Source organism: Trachymyrmex cornetzi, unplaced genomic scaffold, assembly GCF_001594075.2.
Source record: "Trachymyrmex cornetzi isolate Tcor2-1 unplaced genomic scaffold, Tcor1.1 scaffold643, whole genome shotgun sequence".
NCBI classification, from domain to species: domain Eukaryota; kingdom Metazoa; phylum Arthropoda; class Insecta; order Hymenoptera; family Formicidae; genus Trachymyrmex; species Trachymyrmex cornetzi.
Window position 1 is genome coordinate 71,311 of NW_017299963.1, and position 15,857 is coordinate 87,167.

The following is a 15,857-nucleotide window of genomic DNA, read 5'->3' on the forward strand; positions in this document are numbered from 1 at the left end:
GGGCTGATTTTAACGTCAGTGTATGTCACCCTCGGAATGATGAAATATTGATTCTTAACATTTTTTCTTAGTGTGCTTATTTTTTGAGATATTTGAAAGTTTCAGGTTAAAAAAATCACCCTGTATAACATAAAAATAATTTTGGCCAGGTTTAGAAACTTTTAAAATCACTATGCACTGTGTTTACACAAAGCCCTTCCCCGTCCAAACTGCACTTACCTATAAGTATGCAAATATGCAATTAATATGGTATTTAAAGTTTAAATTATAAAATTAAAACATATTTATATTGCAACTTTATTTGTTAATAACTTTTTAATGAATAACGAGTAACGACTAAAACCTTCTAAAAGTTATTCATGAACGTGATCTTAGCAATATATATCAAGGTTAAGGTCATCGGAGTTGGGGTTCTCTTTTGTAAACTTTTAACCAACTGTATATGTATATACTTTGCACTACTTTTTAAAAAATCTGATAGAATAGGTAAAATATGAATGTATTTTGTTCAAAGTATCTAGAGGACCTAATTATTACCTAAACAGTATGGGATCCACATCAGATTGATAATTAAGTATTCGAAGAGCTGTTAAGACGTATATAGAATTTTCTTCTGGTGAATTCAATTTAATATCGGTATCCGAATCTTGTTGCTGTATCTTCATTAGAACACTGCATAATATCTACGAGAAAATGTATGGAATTTTTCGAAAATGTTGCAATAATAAAATACCAAAAAGAAATACCTGTAATAAGTCTTCAGTGTTTAAGATATTAAATCCAATTATACTGTAATTTCGTCCTAATAATTTATTTATTTCTGTCACAATAAATTTCACATTTTCACTCATAATGAAGTTTTCTATAGCAGTTCCGCACTTGGTTTTCTAAAAGTGAAAAATGTATTCCGAACTTGCCAAATATTCGTGTGACACTACGATGCGCTACAAGCGTAATATGTCTAAACTAACGGACGTTATGGCTGCGGTTGCCTCGACAACAAAGCATCAACAGTATTGATATATTCAGTTAGCACATGTATTCAATACCTCTTGCAATATCAACTGCATAAGGAATAAAGTATATATCTTGCACTTCTATATATACAATAATAAAACAAACACACGATTATAAAAAAATATTTTATTAACATTGTTGTATTAATATGTTATACCACATAAATATATCATTGTTTAATTAGAAATAATAATATATCTTGTTATATAATATGAATTATATACAGGGTGTCCCAAAATTCGAGGATAATATTATGACAACGTGAAACTTCGTAAAAAATTAAATAATAAAGTGCAAGCCATTTTTTCCATAAAGTAGTTTTTTAAGGATGTTATTAGACGTACTAATTTTGAATTTTACAATAAATTAACTGGAATGACGATTGACACAACAGAGATAATGGTTTCATTGGATGTTACTTCTCTGTTCACTAATATTCCGTTAGATATTGCGCTTAATGGATTAGAGAGAAAGTGGAACTCCATTAAATGTGCCACGAACATACCAAAGAATGAATTTATCAATTCGGTTAAATTCGTCTTAACATCGACATATTTTACTTTTAATGAGATCATTTACAAACAAACATTTGACACACCTATGTGTGGGTTCTCCCCTTTCCCCTATCATATCTGACATTGTGATGGAGGATTTAGAAGAAAGTATTAAATTCTTTAGAATTTCGGGTTTCTCTCTCTCTACTTACTTTAGATATGTCGATGATGTCTTTATGATCACACCTAAAGATAAGATCAATCAAATTTTGGATTCATTTAATGAACAGCATGATAGCATTCTTGAGACTTCCACGGGTGCTTTCTGTATAAAGGTTATGCGTTTCGCGGGTTTCCTCCGTGTCCAGATCCATTCTTGAGATGCCAACGTTTCGTGAACCTTGCAGTCCACTTCATCAGGACGAGGGAATGCCAAGGCATTCCAAGAATGGATTTGAACACGGAGAAAACCCGCGAAACGCAAGATTGTCATATAGTAAACACCCGTGAAAGCCTCAAGAATATTAATATACTTATATTATAATAAAAGATTGAGATTTTTATCATTTATTTTATAATAGAATAAATATATATACAAGGTGGTCCATTTGAATCGAACATCTTGAATATTTTACTTATTTTTGATGATACAAAAAAATGTTCAAACGAAAGTGGAATAGTTTCGAGGGGGATGTATTTTAGTCATGTTGTTTTTTTTCTAGGTGGAGGCATCAAAACGATATGAAGATTACCTCCACTTTTTTAAAATGGAACTGTATGATTTTTTTACACAATATGATTCGTCTAATTATTCTGCATATAAAAGTATTAAGGTAGTAATATCAAAAAACTAATAGTTCACGAGATATTTTACATTTTATTCTGGCACATATTGACATAAAATATTAAATAACTCGTAAACTATTAACTTTTTGATAATCGTACCTTAATACTTTTACAAACAGAATAATGAGATGAATCAGTTGGTGGAAAAAAAAACACATAGTTGCTTATTTAAAAAATTATCCATTTTGTATACATATTTTTTTAAAGCATCGATAAGTTATTTATAACCTTCATTTCTTTTTGACGCCTCCACCTAAAAAAAACCAACATGACCAAAATGCGTCCCCCTCGAAACCTTTCCATTTTCATTTGAAACATTTTTTTATATCATCAAAAATAAGTGAAATATTTCAGATGGTCGATTTAAGTGGACCACTCTGTGTAAATATATATATTTTTTTATTAGAGCACAGATTTAAAAAATATTCATTAAAATAACTTATGATCCAAATAGTAAACCATCACCAAATTTGTAGTTTTTTATAAAGTGATTTAAAATAATTTGTAATTTTTTCGTAATTTATGATTTTAAAAATATGTATAAAATATCCTTAAATATAAACGTTTAAATTTTGACTAATCATAAATGGTGATTAAAAAATTATCTGTCCGTGTTATAGTATGCATTCAGCGGTAATATTTTGTTTAACATCTAATATAGGCCTGTCCAATTTGAGCTCCGGAGCCAAAACGCAAAGTCATCAACGTAAAAAAATTCAATGTGGATAAGATTTTGGGGATTGTAAAGTGTTGATATATGCATCTAAGCGATGCTTATCAATAGTTTCTAGTTCCTAAAATTTTACATAGAATTTTTTTACGTCGATGGCTTTGCGTTTTGACTCCGGAGCTCAAATTGGACAGGCCTGATCTAATATCATTGCACGTACGGACAAATGACTGTATAATCGATGCTTATGATTAGTCAAACTATAAACGTTTATACGTAAGAAACTACTTCATAAAAAAAAATGACTTGCACTTTTATTATTTAATTTTTTACAAAGTTTCACGCTGATATAATATTATCCTCGAATTTTGAGATACCATGTATATAGCTAACAAGTTTATATAAGAATAAATACAATAATAATTATAGTACTGTATTACAAGGTATTTTATACTAAAAAAACTTGCTATATAAATCATTGTTAGTAAAGAAATACATCAATGAAAAGATATTTACAAATACACATTGACATTGTATTGTGTGTATTTCTGCGTGTAGCAATTCTTCTGCAATTTAATTATTAATAATTATTAGCACAGGCCAAAAAATCTCAACGTTTATAAAGAATTTTTATGAAAATAATGCAGGTTATTTTTAGATTACAATAGCGAATAAATGTCTATTTATTATGAATTTTGTAAAATATACGGAATGTCCTAAACTCTTTGACACACTACTTATGGGCAGGTAGATTAGACTAAGCTGAGTTAAACAGTCTTGTATTAGTTTGCAATTTTCGCAACAATTAACGAGATATTAATTTCTAAAAATTGCCGAATAAGTGAGTAAAATCGACGCATAAAACTTAACTTTAAGATACTTTCACAGTTCTTTATAAAATATCTTAAAGTTTTAAGTAAAAGAAAAATATCTCAAGATGGTTCTTTAGTAATTCGAATTATCATAGAAATGTCTAATTTCTTTATATAATGAACTTGAAGTACAGAATTTGACGTATGCCAAATTCTAGGGTAGGTTAACGATAAAATAAGAGAAAAAAGTGTTGAAAATGTAACTTTTAACGTATAACTTAGTGACAAATAAGGATCGGAGACACTTCTTTAACTAACTGCACACAAATATTACCATAGATTTCTCTAAAAAACGAGATTATAATAGTTTATAAAAATGATAAATATGTTAAAACAAGAACTCTCTTTGATCAAAATAGTAAAAATAACCTAAGGGCTAATAAGAGTTAGCGCGAACGGAGGTGTGCAATTAGTCTCACAAATAATTTTGTTAGTCCATTTGATGTGATGACCTTATCTATATTTGAAATCTTGAAATCTTGTACGTTTCGATTTTTTTTTGAATCCTCATCAGCAAACTTCTTAGATAAAATTAGATTTCACGATCGTTCAATGTGGAGTCACTCGCAGGTTGCCAAAGCTGAAGTGTTATCTGTTTAAATTCATATAAATAAGACAATGACAATGAACAACCATGTGATTTAAACGAGTAACTCACCCATTCGATCGCCAAATCTCAACATGAAACTTTGGATAATGCTTCTATATTCGCTAATTAACGCATTTTTATAAAATTTGTTTAACTCCGTCTAATACACCACGGAGCAGCAAATATGTCTGACATGATTTTGTTCATAAAGGTCGGCACAACGGTAACAGTAAATCAAAATAAAAATAATTTATCTAGAACGTATATTCTTATTTCAACGCAAAATTATAACCTAAATAACTTAACCTATTTAACATATATAATGTTGTGTCATAGATGTACAAAATAAAAGACTAGAAAATTAAGTTAGATAGAAACTCAAACCAAAGTTAAGAATCGAGATCGTAAATTTAAAATATATCGTCAATATTTAAAACACATCGTCTTAACTTTATCCTTAAAATCATATAATCTGACAAAAATTCTATAACTAAATGTAAAAATAGATGTATAATATCTTGAGGTATAATTACAATTTTTCCGTCATAAAATAAACATTATGTCATTTACTCATTTAATATAGATGCATAAGCATGATGTAGTCCATCTGTATCAGACCGTAAATTCAGTCCATTTTTTTGCATATGTATATGTACTTTTTCTGAAATAAGTCTCTTATTTAATATTCTTTCTGAATCCAATATTTTAACGTTCTCCCAATCGAATTCATGATTGTATTCCAATCTATGATCCGTAATTACAGATTGACTATTTGTATTCCAATTTATGCGATTATGATGTTCGTTAATCCTTGTACTTAGTTTTCTACTCGTTTGACCTACATATTTGCATTCTATTTTATATACAACGTTTTTATTCGAATTTTTTGGAAGAACGTCTTTCTGTACTCTAATAAATTTGTTCTATTTATTCTTACTACAAAATGCTAGTTTTAAATTTTCGTTTCTACAAATGGTTATGAATTTTTCTGCGTTTGTCCAATTATACGGTATTAGAAACCAAGGAACTCTTTCCACAATACTATTATCTTTAGAAATATCCCACCTCGTCTCTACCAAATTGCGTTCAAAAAATAAATATTTTAGTCTTTTGGAAATTGTCTCAAAAATAAATTCTACTGGATAGTTATTTTTTAATAAAGTGTTGATTATAAACTTAATATTCTTTAGATGGAACTTCGGATCCGAAATAATATGGGTATATGGATTTGCCGTTTTACATCAGATATGTTGATGATATTGTGACAGCGGTTCCTTCAGACTCAATAGATTCTTTAGTATTAGCGTTCAATTCGATTCATAATAGATTAAAATTTACTGTTGGAGGGGACAAAATAAATTTCTTAGACATCACAATAATTAAAAATGATACTGTATTAGAGTTTGACTGGTTTCATAAACCAACATTCTCGGGTATGGTAGATACTTGAATTATCTCGGCACATCCAATGACTCATAAAAGAGGCATAATTATAGGTATGATTGATAAGACGATATCACTTTCGGATCCGAAGTTCCACCTAAAGAATATTAAGTTTATAATCAACACTTTATTAAAAAATAACTATCCAGTAGAATTTATTTTTGAGACAATTTCCAAAAGACTAAAATATTTATTTTTTGAACGCAATTTGGTAGAGACGAGGTGGGATATTTCTAAAGATAATAGTATTGTGGAAAGAGTTCCTTGGTTTCTAATACCGTATAATTGGACAAACGCAGAAAAATTCATAACCATTTGTAGAAACGAAAATTTAAAACTAGCATTTTGTAGTAAGAATAAATAGAACAAATTTATTAGAGTACAGAAAGACGTTCTTCCAAAAAATTCGAATAAAAACGTTGTATATAAAATAGAATGCAAATATGTAGGTCAAACGAGTAGAAAACTAAGTACAAGGATTAACGAACATCATAATCGCATAAATTGGAATACAAATAGTCAATCTGTAATTACGGATCATAGATTGGAATACAATCATGAATTCGATTGGGAGAACGTTAAAATATTGGATTCAGAAAGAATATTAAATAAGAGACTTATTTCAGAAAAAGTACATATACATATGCAAAAAAATGGACTGAATTTACGGTCTGATACAGATGGACTACATCATGCTTATGCATCTATATTAAATGAGTAAATGACATAATGTTTATTTTATGACGGAAAAATTGTAATTATACCTCAAGATATTATACATCTATTTTTACATTTAGTTATAGAATTTTTGTCAGATTATATGATTTTAAGGATAAAGTTAAGACGATGTGTTTTAAATATTGACGATATATTTTAAATTTACGATCTCGATTCTTAACTTTGGTTTGAGTTTCTATCTAACTTAATTTTCTAGTCTTTTATTTTGTACATCTATGACACAACATTATATATGTTAAATAGGTTAAGTTATTTAGGTTATAATTTTGCGTTGAAATAAGAATATACGTTCTAGATAAATTATTTTTATTTTGATTTACTGTTACCGTTGTGCCGACCTTTATGAACAAAATCATGTCAGACATATTTGCTGCTCCGTGGTGTATTAGACGGAGTTAAACAAATTTTATAAAAATGCGTTAATTAGCGAATATAGAAGCATTATCCAAAGTTTCATGTTGAGATTTGGCGATCGAATGGGTGAGTTACTCGTTTAAATCACATGGTTGTTCATTGTCATTGTCTTATTTATATGAATTTAAACAGATAACACTTCAGCTTTGGCAACCTGCGAGTGACTCCACATTGAACGATCGTGAAATCTAATTTTATCTAAGAAGTTTGCTGATGAGGATTCAAAAAAAAATCGAAACGTACAAGATTTCAAGATTTCAAATATAGATAAGGTCATCACATCAAATGGACTAACAAAATTATTTGTGAGACTAATTGCGCACCTCCGTTCGCGCTAACTCTTATTAGCCCTTAGTTAGGTTATTTTTATTATAGTTTATAAAATTACGATTGTAATGATACAAAAAAGTAATAGATTAACGGCTATTCTGGAAAGATATATACATGCATAAACTTGCATATAAATTTAACCTCGAAAAGTAAACATAACGTTACCTTGTTTTCGTTTTGTGAAGATGTAGCTCTTATATGATTTACCATCTTATATACTTCATACTATTTCATTAAGATATACACGTAGTTTTCATATTTTATCCAAATTATGCAGATATTTGTGATTTTGAGTGGACTCTAAGATCTCAAATTTGCGGCGCTTTACCAAAAAAAACCACTTTAAAGTTGTTTTATGCATCGATTTTAGATATTCTATTATCATTGGTATACTGCTTAAGTAACGAAGAAAAATTGCGAAAATTGTAAAATAGAAAACTTTTCGACTCAATTTAGTTTGCTCTACCCGCCCACAAGAGGTGTGTGAAAAAATTTTAGACACCCCCTATATAAATATGTGTCGCTGTACACACGTGTGCGGCAAATTTGTATATATATATATATACTCGTACATATATATATAATAAATTACTAATCCATAATAATGTTAATTTTTTTGTGAAAATATTAACAGTTGTTTTATATATAAATTTAAAACGCGTTCTAAATAAAAATTCCTGGGTTGCCGCGGATATGAATCGTGACATAAGCGAAAAATGAGACGTTAACTTTTGTTACATACTGTTTGTAAATAAACATCATTTGTATAAAACGAAATAATGAAATCGCTTTAAAACACTTGTAAAAATGGATCGAAACTATTCTTGTTTCTCCTAATAATCAGTAAATAGTCATAAAAAGTGGTAAAAGGGATGTCAAATGCATTTATTCAATGCGCAGCCCATTTTCACATGCCTTTTACTATTTACTGACTGTCAGGACGAAAGTACAACTTTGATCCATTTATACAAGTGTTTTAAAGCGATCTCATTCTATTGTTCTATCCAGCTTCAATCGTTATGAGCCTTTAATTCCTATTTTTTATTGATTGTGTTCTCACACGTATGATATAATAAGATTCGTATTGTTTATCTAAATTGTCTTTACTCATGTAACAAAAATCAATGTATTGTTTCTAGCTTATGACGTCATGATTTAATACGGCCACGCAGTGATGCACATCTGGCTCCCGGGCAACACGAGAATCATCCCCACCACTCTCGCTGTCTCGCTCCCTCTCGCGAAGCCGCTGCGTGAGAGCGAGAATGTGCATCACTGCGGCCACGGCGACTACTCAAGAGATTTAAACAAGAAATATATTTCTGCGAATATATATTCTATCTATATAATAAAACTTCAAATACACGCACACGCATGTACGCACGCACGGACGTACGCACCTGCACACGTACACACACACGATGCAATATTAATTGATATAATACAAATATAATATTAATTATATCCATTATTAATTGTCAACATTACCATAATTTTTCCATCTACATATAAAGAAGATATTTTTGTCATACTCATGATACATATATTTGCATTACATTACCATTTATTATATTTAATATATAATATTATCTTAGGAGCAAAAAATGTAAGCTAAAATTTTTTTGAATCAATAAAGTTATCATCATTACATATCGCAGTTTCTTTTCGATTATTAATTCATATTTATAATATGTTTTATACACATTAAATACTTTGTAATAAAATTAAAAATATTTCATTCACGGTTTTAATAGTCAAATTGGAAATAATATGAAACAAAATATACAATAAAAAATAACATAGAAATTATATAATCACTACACCATGATGTTCAACGCAATTGCACATCTTCCCAGTTCAATGAAAATTTTTCAATATTATCAGCGACTGTATATCCCTTTTAATCCTCAAGCACATAAAATATCAATTCAAGCACGGTATATGCATCCTGACTGCTTTGCACAGCTTTATGTAAAACTTGAATCAATTCATTGTCTAAACTTTTCATATATATTGGCGGTAATTTTGTTCCTTCGCTTCCAGCTTCATATCCCACCTATATATATATATGATTGTGTTTATATATATATATAAGTTATCTGGATGAATCGTTGTCCGCACACCAAGCTTTGTTAAACCTGCTGTTGCCAGAAGATCCAGTAATTTAACTAATGCTGCACATGTCGCTTTTGCTATATTGCCAGATAGTTTATTTATATCTACAGGATCATTCACGCCACTCGAGTGATCATCTGACTTTTAAAATAATATTATTTTACTAATCTAATTTATATACATATATATTTTACTAATCTAATTTATATACTAAAAAAATTTATTAAATTTTAATAAATATTTGTTTCAATGGTGCTAACGAAATATTTACTAAATGTAAACATGTGTTTATTTGATTTAAGCATAACTGTTTTAGTTTGAGTAAATATTTATTTACTGTAAATAAATATTTCGTTAGTACTATTGAAACAAACATTTATTAAAATTTAGCAAATTTTTTTTCAGTGTATATAGGGTGTCTGGAATTTAAATGTCAAAACTTCGGGAGCGTGTAGGGGATCGATAAACTAAGAAAAAAATGTTCTGTAGAGATATGCTCGTTTTTACTTCGTTTTTGAGAAAATCGCAAAAAAGAAAACGTAGGTTTCAGTTTTGTACTTTCTCATTACTTATTCACGTTGTATTTATTCACTTGCTTAATGTAGATGTTGTTCAAAATGTTGGCCTCTTGCAGCAATGCAAGCATTGCATCTAGTATGGACAGCTTGTGTTGCAGCTAAACACTGATCTGACGATATTTGGTGTACTACAGCTTCGATTTCTCAATTATTCTCTTTAGTTGAATGACGACGAATCAATTTCCTGCTTCAGAACTTCCCACATAAAGAAGTCCAGTGGTGTCAGATCAGGTGATCGAGGTGGCCAAGGTACTATTCCTCCACGTCCAATCTATGTGGAAAATGTCTGTCTAGCCAAGCTCGAATAGTTCTGCCATAATGAGCTTGGACACCCATGAAGTTGAAACCACATTTCAATCCGTTGCTGCAGGTGGGTGTCTTCTAAATAATCAAAGAAGTCGGTCTTCAAAAAATCTGTATATCTGGCTGCATTTATCTGTCGGGTAAAAAAATAGTCCCACTAGATAAAAACAAACAAAAAAGTTTTTACCCGAAAACGAAATTATTATTATTGTTTTCGTGTACGATTTTAGCGACGATAATACTTTAGAGGCAGTGCAAGAACGAAGCAACTACGTTTTATCTTTTTTGCAATTTTCTTCAAAACGAAACAAAAACGAGCATATAACAGAACTTTTTTTCTTAGTTTATCAATCCCCTACACGCCAAAGTTTTGACATTTAAATTCCAGACACCTTGTGAGTATATATATATATTTATATATTATGTATTCAAAATACTTTTCTGTAATACAAATACATACTTTTATAATAAATACTTCCGTCCAGCGTATAAATCGGGTTGCACCTTTATAATCAATACCATTATGCACTCTAATAGATGGTATACCATCCATTAATTGTCCATCAATGGGACTTTTAACACTGATAACAAAAGAAAGGTGTATATTTAATGTGTTTAATAGTGAAGTAAGAGAAAAAAAGAGAATTCTAATATTACATAAATATATTTATATATTGCATATTGAAAGATTTATTTTCGCACACACTTAAGTGCGTGTGAGAAAGAGAAAAAGAAAAGAAATGGGAGCAAAAGGAGGTAGAGGAGGAGAAAAGAGGGGGAGAGAGAGAGAGAGAGAGAGAGAGAGAGAGAGAGAGAGAGAGAAATAGTTATTTATTACACGCCTTGTGTTGGACAGATCCCCTCAGGCGTAAAAAAAAACTTATACATGGATTTATCATGCTGTAAATTGTAATATCACATAACATCACAAATAACAGAAAGAAAATAATAATAATAAAAAAATTAAAATAATAAAAAATAATAATAATAATCTAAGGGTAGAAATAGAGAAAAATGGAAGAAATAATTAATATGTGCACAAGTATGAGTGCGTACAAAAATGTGTGCATACGAGGGTCGTCTGAAAAGTTTTGAGCCTAACATAGAAACAAGTAATTTTTCGTTCAAATTCAATTTTATTTTTCCACATAGTCTCCTTTTAAGTCGATACATTTTTTCCAGCGATGCTCCCACCCCTTTAATCCATTCAAATAATACTGAGGGTCTTGCTTTACAAAATAGGCGTCTACAGATGCGATGACTTCCTCGTTCGATGAAAATTTCTGTCCTTCGAGCCAAACTTTGAGCCTAGGAAACAGAAAAAAAGTCGCTGGGGGCCAGATCTGGTGAATACTGTGGATGGTCAATTAATTCGAACCGCAATTCTTGAATTTTTGCCATAGCGACCGCCGAAGTGTGAGACGGTGCGTTATCTTGATGGAACAGCACTTTCTTCTTTTTCAAATGCGGTCGTTTTTTCTCAATTTCTGCCTTCAGCTTATCAAGCAATGATGCGTAGTACATCCCTGTTATTATTTTACCTTTTTCAAGACAGTCGATCAACACAATTCCATGACTGTCCCAAAAAACAGTCGCCATCACCTTTCCCGCCGATAAAACCGTCTTCGCTTTCTTCGGAGTAGGTTCAACCTTCGCAGTCCACTGTTTTTTCGTTTCAGGAGTGAAGTGGTGGACCCAAGTTTCATCAACCGTTATTAATCGACGCAAAAAATCCGACTCGTTTCGCTTAAACCGCTCCAAGAGGGCCTTAGAAATGTTCATTCGAATGCGTTTTTGATCCAAAGTGAGCAAGCGCGGTACCCAACGCGCGGTTAACTTACGCATGCCTAATTCTTCAGTCAATATATGACACGTTCTTTTGATATGCCAACAGCCTCTGCTCTTAATCTTAATTCGACGGTTGTCCATTATCATTAGATGAATTTCTTCGATGTTATCGGTGGTGGTCGCAGTTGTTGGCCGTCCCGAACGCTCATCATCAGCTAAGCTGGTACGACCACGTTTAAATTCAGCTACCCATCTTTTCACGGTGGCAAATGATGGGGCAGAGTCCCCGTAAACAGCGTCCAATCGGCTTTAATTTGCGTAGACGTATTGCCTTTCAAATGCAAGAATTTAATTATAGCACGATATTCAATTTTTTCCATTTTTACAAAATGACGACACAAATGATTGTCAAACAAGAACTGAACGTCCAAAGTGGCCACAATTGTCACAGATATTTTTCGTAAGTATCACGATTATAATACCAGAATGGCTTTGACGAGTAACGTCATCTTCATGATGAGGCTCAAAACTTTTCAGACGACCCTCGTATATATGTATTAACAAATAGCGTGATGTAACAAAAATTTGTTTTCAAGAGAGAGAGAGAGAGAGAGAGAGAGAGAGAGAGAGAGAGAGAGAGAAAAGGAAGAAAACAGGGAAGAAGAAATAAGTATTCGCAAAGTTTGTGCAGATATCTTAAGTATAATAACAATGATTAAAATTTATCGAAAGAATTTACCTTAGATTAAACAGCATATCATTATCGACCCACTTTATGTTTACAACTTCGTCCGGTTCCAATGCTCCCTGACGTCCACAACCGATCGAAAAATCTTGCATGTTTTTGAGAGCAGCTTTCAAAGCTTCCATTTTCTCTGGCATTATTTCTACCATTAATCCATCCTCAACAATACTGGATTTGGCAGAAAGACCCATGGAAGATTTTAGAGCACCATTGATGACGATGAAACTGGCGCCAGTTACTACATAAATAGAAAAATTATATTCTTTAGATATCATTATATCAACTGCTTACAACCTCTTACCTGTTCTTGGTTTGTTGTGAATGTTTATCGCTTGCGTTTGATAACTGCTCTCGTCACTAGTATTTGTTTGTATGCAAACTAAATGTGAATCAGCGGTTATACTAAAATTTGAGGCATAAGCTAAGACGTGATCGTTCGAATTATGAAGTCCTTTTATAACTTGGTCGTATCGATTTCTAGGAAACATAACGTCCGTTGTACGATTTTTAAGGTGAATTGTTAAGCCCCTCACTCCTGGCAAAGTATATCCAAAATTTCTAAAATCTGCTAATACTTTCATAACAGTGTGTCCAATCTCAAAATATAACGCATTTCGAAAACGAACAGATACCAATGGGCAAGGATAATAACGATATTCCGCTCCAAGTCGTAAAAGTAGTCTTAATGGAAACATTTTAGCCCATGGAGTTTCCCACCTAAAATGAATAGATACAAGTGAAATTACAATCGTCAAATAAATGGCATCATACAAAATAAATTACAGAATACATAGATCTATTCGCCATAAAAATTCAATTTTGCTTACAACCCTAGAAGTATTCCAGTTTTTCGATAACAATTTTTAGTGATGATTCTTGACGTCAAAAAAATATACATACATGTCGCAGCGTTAACCAACATGCGGCTTTGTTTTCGAGTTATGAATTTTTGAAAATCCGAAAAATTGAACGATTCGCTCCTACGAATCGGATTCGCATTTGAGATTCGTCAACTTTTTTTTTTCTTTAAAGTAAATGTTCTGTTGTGTAATATGTTTGTTACTGCTTTCAAACAATTAGAATCAATATCATAATATTTCCTACAAAAACAATATTAAAACGTTTCTAAATAGTTAAAAAATTAGTTTCGCGTACAAGAACTATTAATGGCACGTATGTTTTTAGACAGAGAAATCTCAAAACGATCTATTTATTGCAAAAGAAAAAAATTTTCTAAATGTTTCCTTGACAAGTTTTCCTTGAAAAGGGCAATCTGAATTTTTCGGATTTTCAAAAATTTATAACACAAGTCGCATGTTGATAAACGCTGTGATATTTTTTTTTACTCGAGAATAACCAAAAAAATCGGCATTAAAAAAATTCGATGAATACTTCAGGAGTACCCTGTTATATCAAAATAGAAATTATAATATATAGGAATTTCATTCTAAATTAAAGTTAAAACATTAAATTTTACGTATTTATAACTGTGCAAGTATGACAATTATTAATAGACTGCGGATATTTATGTAAAATACTTAAGATCATGAATATTTTGCATAAAATGCATATTTTGTATAAATTGCATATTTACAGATGACAATCTCAACCTTTTTACTTTATTTTTTAATAACTCTTTAATGAATAACGAACGACTCCTAAAACTGTCCGATGGTTAATATTCAGTTAAGTATTTTGCATAAATATCCACAATCTAATTATTAACAATCCTAAAGGCAGTTTAACCCTTCGTGGTTCTTCTGGGTCAAAATGACTCGAGCATTATCTTTCACATTAAATTTCAGAACCTTCCTGACACCGAAAGGACGCATACCTGCCATCGACTGGATACTTTAAAGCAGTTCAACTATCGATAGAAATGGTTAGGTTTTTAATCGGACCGTTAATATGCATCTAAGAGCCATTCGCGCTAAAAGCGTTTTTTCTAGAGTCAAAGTGTCAGCAGGTGTGTGCGTCGTTTTCGTTACAAAATTTATGATTTATATATTTTCAATATCTTTCATCTAATTGTAAAAGGCATTGAACTTCAATAGATATGTTATAACTCGTCAGATTGATAAACCATTTCTCATTGGGTGTCGAAAATTCGAAAGTTAATTGATCAAATTTAGAAAAGTTTATGTTAATTTCATATATATTTGACTCTGTATTTGTAATTGGTTTCTCTAAATTTATTAACTTTTGAATTGGAATTGCCAATGATCGAAATTAAATTGCTATTTTTTTGTTTGTTTTCAACAGTACAATAATATTTTATATATGAACTGAATAATTCTGATAATAAAGAATGTAGAAGTAAGGGAGGGGAAGAGAAGGGAAACGGTGGTGGAGATCCTAAGGGGGATAGGAGTAAAAGTGGAAGTAAAATAGGGGAAGGGACAGAGAGAAGAAGGGGGAGATGCTTTTAATTAAGCTAGCGAATGAAGAACAAAAGAGAAATAATGGGAAAGAAAAAAAACTTAAAGAGAAGAAAAGAGAGTTTGGGAGAATCTAATATGGAGGGAGAGGAAAATAAGGTATAGACTAGGAGAAATAGCCAGAAGGGAAATGGTGGAAGGGAAAAGAGTATGGGTGAGGACTGAGGAGAGGAAGAATACGAATAGAAGCACTGAGAAAAATAGTCTGGTTGGATCAAACAGTAACTCTGGTAGAAAATGGAAGAATCAGAATTTTCTGGTTACGTCTATTAGAATTCTAGTTGAGATAAATAGAATTCTGATTAATATAATTATTCTGGTAAAAATAAGAATTCTAGTAGATATTCTTGAGGCTTTCACGGGTGTTTCCTATATGACAATCTTGTGTTTCGCGGGTTTTCTCCGTGTTCAAATCCATTCTTGGAATGCCAACGTTTCGTGAACCTTGCAGTCCACTTCATCAGGGCGAGGAGCAGC

At 31.2% G+C, this 15,857-nt stretch overlaps 2 protein-coding genes across 3 annotated transcripts in view; both read right to left on the reverse strand.

The window, feature by feature from the left end:
* The window catches only part of LOC108766988 (intraflagellar transport protein 81 homolog), a 42,686-nt gene extending 41,592 nt beyond the window's left edge, over nucleotides 1-1,094 (reverse strand). Inside the window, exons 1-3 of one of the 2 annotated variants that reach the window (XM_018516605.1) lie at nucleotides 747-1,090; nucleotides 538-683; nucleotides 199-219 (exon numbers count right to left, since the gene is read on the reverse strand). In XM_018516605.1, coding sequence (XP_018372107.1) covers nucleotides 216-219; nucleotides 538-683; nucleotides 747-851 — 255 coding nt within the window. In that variant the 5' untranslated portion in view covers nucleotides 852-1,090 and the 3' untranslated portion in view covers nucleotides 199-215. Of the gene's footprint in view, nucleotides 1-198; nucleotides 220-537; nucleotides 684-746 lie in introns of those variants that run through there. The other variant, XM_018516604.1, reaches the window with a different exon arrangement.
* Nucleotides 1,095-9,136: 8,042 nt separating this feature from the next.
* Nucleotides 9,137-13,616, reverse strand: LOC108766987 (zinc finger FYVE domain-containing protein 9). The gene is made up of 6 exons (XM_018516603.1): nucleotides 13,575-13,616; nucleotides 13,244-13,477; nucleotides 12,937-13,180; nucleotides 10,870-10,990; nucleotides 9,508-9,669; nucleotides 9,137-9,469 (listed from the first exon to the last, which is right to left on the reverse strand). Exons 2-6 carry the CDS (start codon nucleotides 13,428-13,430, stop codon nucleotides 9,314-9,316), a joined length of 870 nt encoding a protein of 289 aa, XP_018372105.1. The 5' UTR covers nucleotides 13,431-13,477; nucleotides 13,575-13,616; the 3' UTR covers nucleotides 9,137-9,313.
* Nucleotides 13,617-15,857: the final 2,241 nt, after the last annotated feature.

What these genes read in the sequence shown, in the direction of transcription:
- LOC108766987 (XM_018516603.1), bottom strand. Translation starts at nt 13,430, where the DNA reads ATGTTTCCTAGAAATCGATACGACCAAGTTATAAAAGGACTTCATAAT. An exon ending in TCACAACAAACCAAGAACAG is followed by an intron (nt 13,181 to 13,243) that starts GTAAGAGGTTGT and finishes CTATTTATGTAG; the next exon opens with TAACTGGCGCCAGTTTCATC. An exon ending in GATATGCTGTTTAATCTAAG is followed by an intron (nt 10,991 to 12,936) that starts GTAAATTCTTTC and finishes TTTTGTTATCAG; the next exon opens with TGTTAAAAGTCCCATTGATG.